The sequence below is a fragment of the Camelina sativa genome, chromosome 20 (assembly GCF_000633955.1).
Source record: "Camelina sativa cultivar DH55 chromosome 20, Cs, whole genome shotgun sequence".
NCBI classification, from domain to species: Eukaryota; Viridiplantae; Streptophyta; class Magnoliopsida; order Brassicales; family Brassicaceae; genus Camelina; species Camelina sativa.
Window position 1 is genome coordinate 22,043,319 of NC_025704.1, and position 1,965 is coordinate 22,045,283.

The 1,965-nt window shown below is 44.9% G+C and overlaps 1 protein-coding gene across 1 annotated transcript; it reads right to left on the minus strand.

Moving 5' to 3' along the window:
- LOC104772731 lies at nt 275–706 on the minus strand. Its single transcript, XM_010497313.1, has one exon. It carries the CDS (start codon nt 704–706, stop codon nt 275–277), a length of 432 nt encoding a protein of 143 aa, XP_010495615.1.

Consider the following 1,965-nt stretch of genomic DNA (forward strand, 5'->3'; position numbering starts at 1 on the left):
TAGAATCCTCGATACAATCCTCGATACAATCCTCGATACAATCCTCGATAGAATCCTCGATAGAATCCTCGATACAATCCTCGATAGAATCCTCGATTATCTCGACTCGGATTTCTTGACTATCTCGACTCGGATTTCTCGACTCTCCCCTACCGAGGTTCCGGGTTGTTACAGGTAGGCCGAGGATGAAATCCATTGATAGATCGATCCAAGGCGCGGTTGAGAATGGTAAAGGCATGTAGAGGCCATGAGGGTGTGTTGTTGACTTGGAGGTTCAACACACAATGCAACGACCACAATGGTTCTCCACCATACTGCGCATCTTCGGCCAATAGAAATGCTCTTGAAGCACGGCCAGCGTCTTAGTGATGCCGAAGGGACCTGACAAACCTCCGCTATGAGCTTCACGAACAAGCAACTCCTGGATAGAACCATTTGGTATACACAGTCGTCGCCCTCTGAACAGAAAACCCTCATGAAGATAGAATTCGGTGTAAATTCCCTTCCCATGGTTCTGGAAACATTCTCCAAACTCAGCGTCTCCAGCATATGCATCCTTGATGCTTTCAAAACCCAACACATGAGCGTCCATAGTAGTGATGAGAGCGTGTCTCCTTGACAAAGCATCGGCCAAAACATTTTCTTTTCCCTTCTTGTATTTGATGACGTAAGGGAAAGATTTCCACGAACTCCAACCACTTCGCATGACGTCTCTTGAGGTTGGTTTGGCCGCAGAGATGCTTCAAAGTTTCGTGATCGGTGTAAATCACAAACTCTCTCGCCAATAGATAGTGTTGCCAAACCTCCATGGCATGGACGAGGACGTATAACTCCTTGTCATATGTCAGGTAGTTGAGCGTTGCTCCGCTAAGCTTTTCGCTGAAATACGCCACGGGCTTGCTTCCTTGAGTCAAAACGGCCCCGATCCCGACTCCCAAAGCATCGCACTCAAGCTCGAAGGTTTTGTTGAAGTCAGGCAAGGTGAGCAAGGGGGCTTGCATGAGACGTTTCTTGAGCTTGGTGCCTTGTCTTGTTCTTCTCCCCAATGAAACTCGCTATTCTTCTTGATAGCAGAGGTGAGAGGCGCGGCGATCGTACTAAAGTCTCGCACGAATCTCCGGTAAAAGCTTACTAGGCCGTGGAACGACCGGACTTGGGTGATGCTTGTTGGCGTGCGAATCTTCTCCTCGTCCACCTTAAGGCCCTGCGAAATCACAACAAAGCCTAGGAAGACCAATTCATCAGCAGCAAAGACGCACTTTTTCAAGTTTGTGTATAATTGCTCTTCGCGGAGAGTAAACAAGACTAACTCTAAATGCTTAACATGATCAGACAAGCTAGAACTATAGACTAATATATCATCAAAATAAACCACTACAAACTTATTAATAAACGATCTTAAAACATGGTTCATGAGACGCATAAATGTAGAAGGGGCGTTAGAGACACCGAATGGCATTACCAACCATTCGTACAAATCCTGTTTTGTCTTGAAGGCGGTCTTCCACTCGTTACCCTCCTTCATACGAAGTTGGTGGTAGCCGCTCTTCAAATCGATCTTTGAGAAGACACTGGCGCCACTTAGTTCATCGAGCATGTCATCGAGGCGTGGGATGGGGTGGCGATATTTGATGGTGACCCGTCCTTCTTCAGCACTAGGTGAAACAACCCAACTTTTTTTTTTTAATAATTAAATACAATATATAATTAAGCATCCCATACTACTTAATTAAACAACCCAACCCACACACATAAACCAACCAATGATAAACCAACATCCATTAACATGCACAGCGGAAAACATATCAATAATACAAACCCAATACAATAATATTTCTAACCATTCTCTCCAGCAACCTAACATAACATTAACCAAGGTTCCAAAAACATAACCAATAAATCCAATAACACACAAACGAGACTCTAGATCATCCTCCTCCTCATCGCCATGATTCCACGTCACAT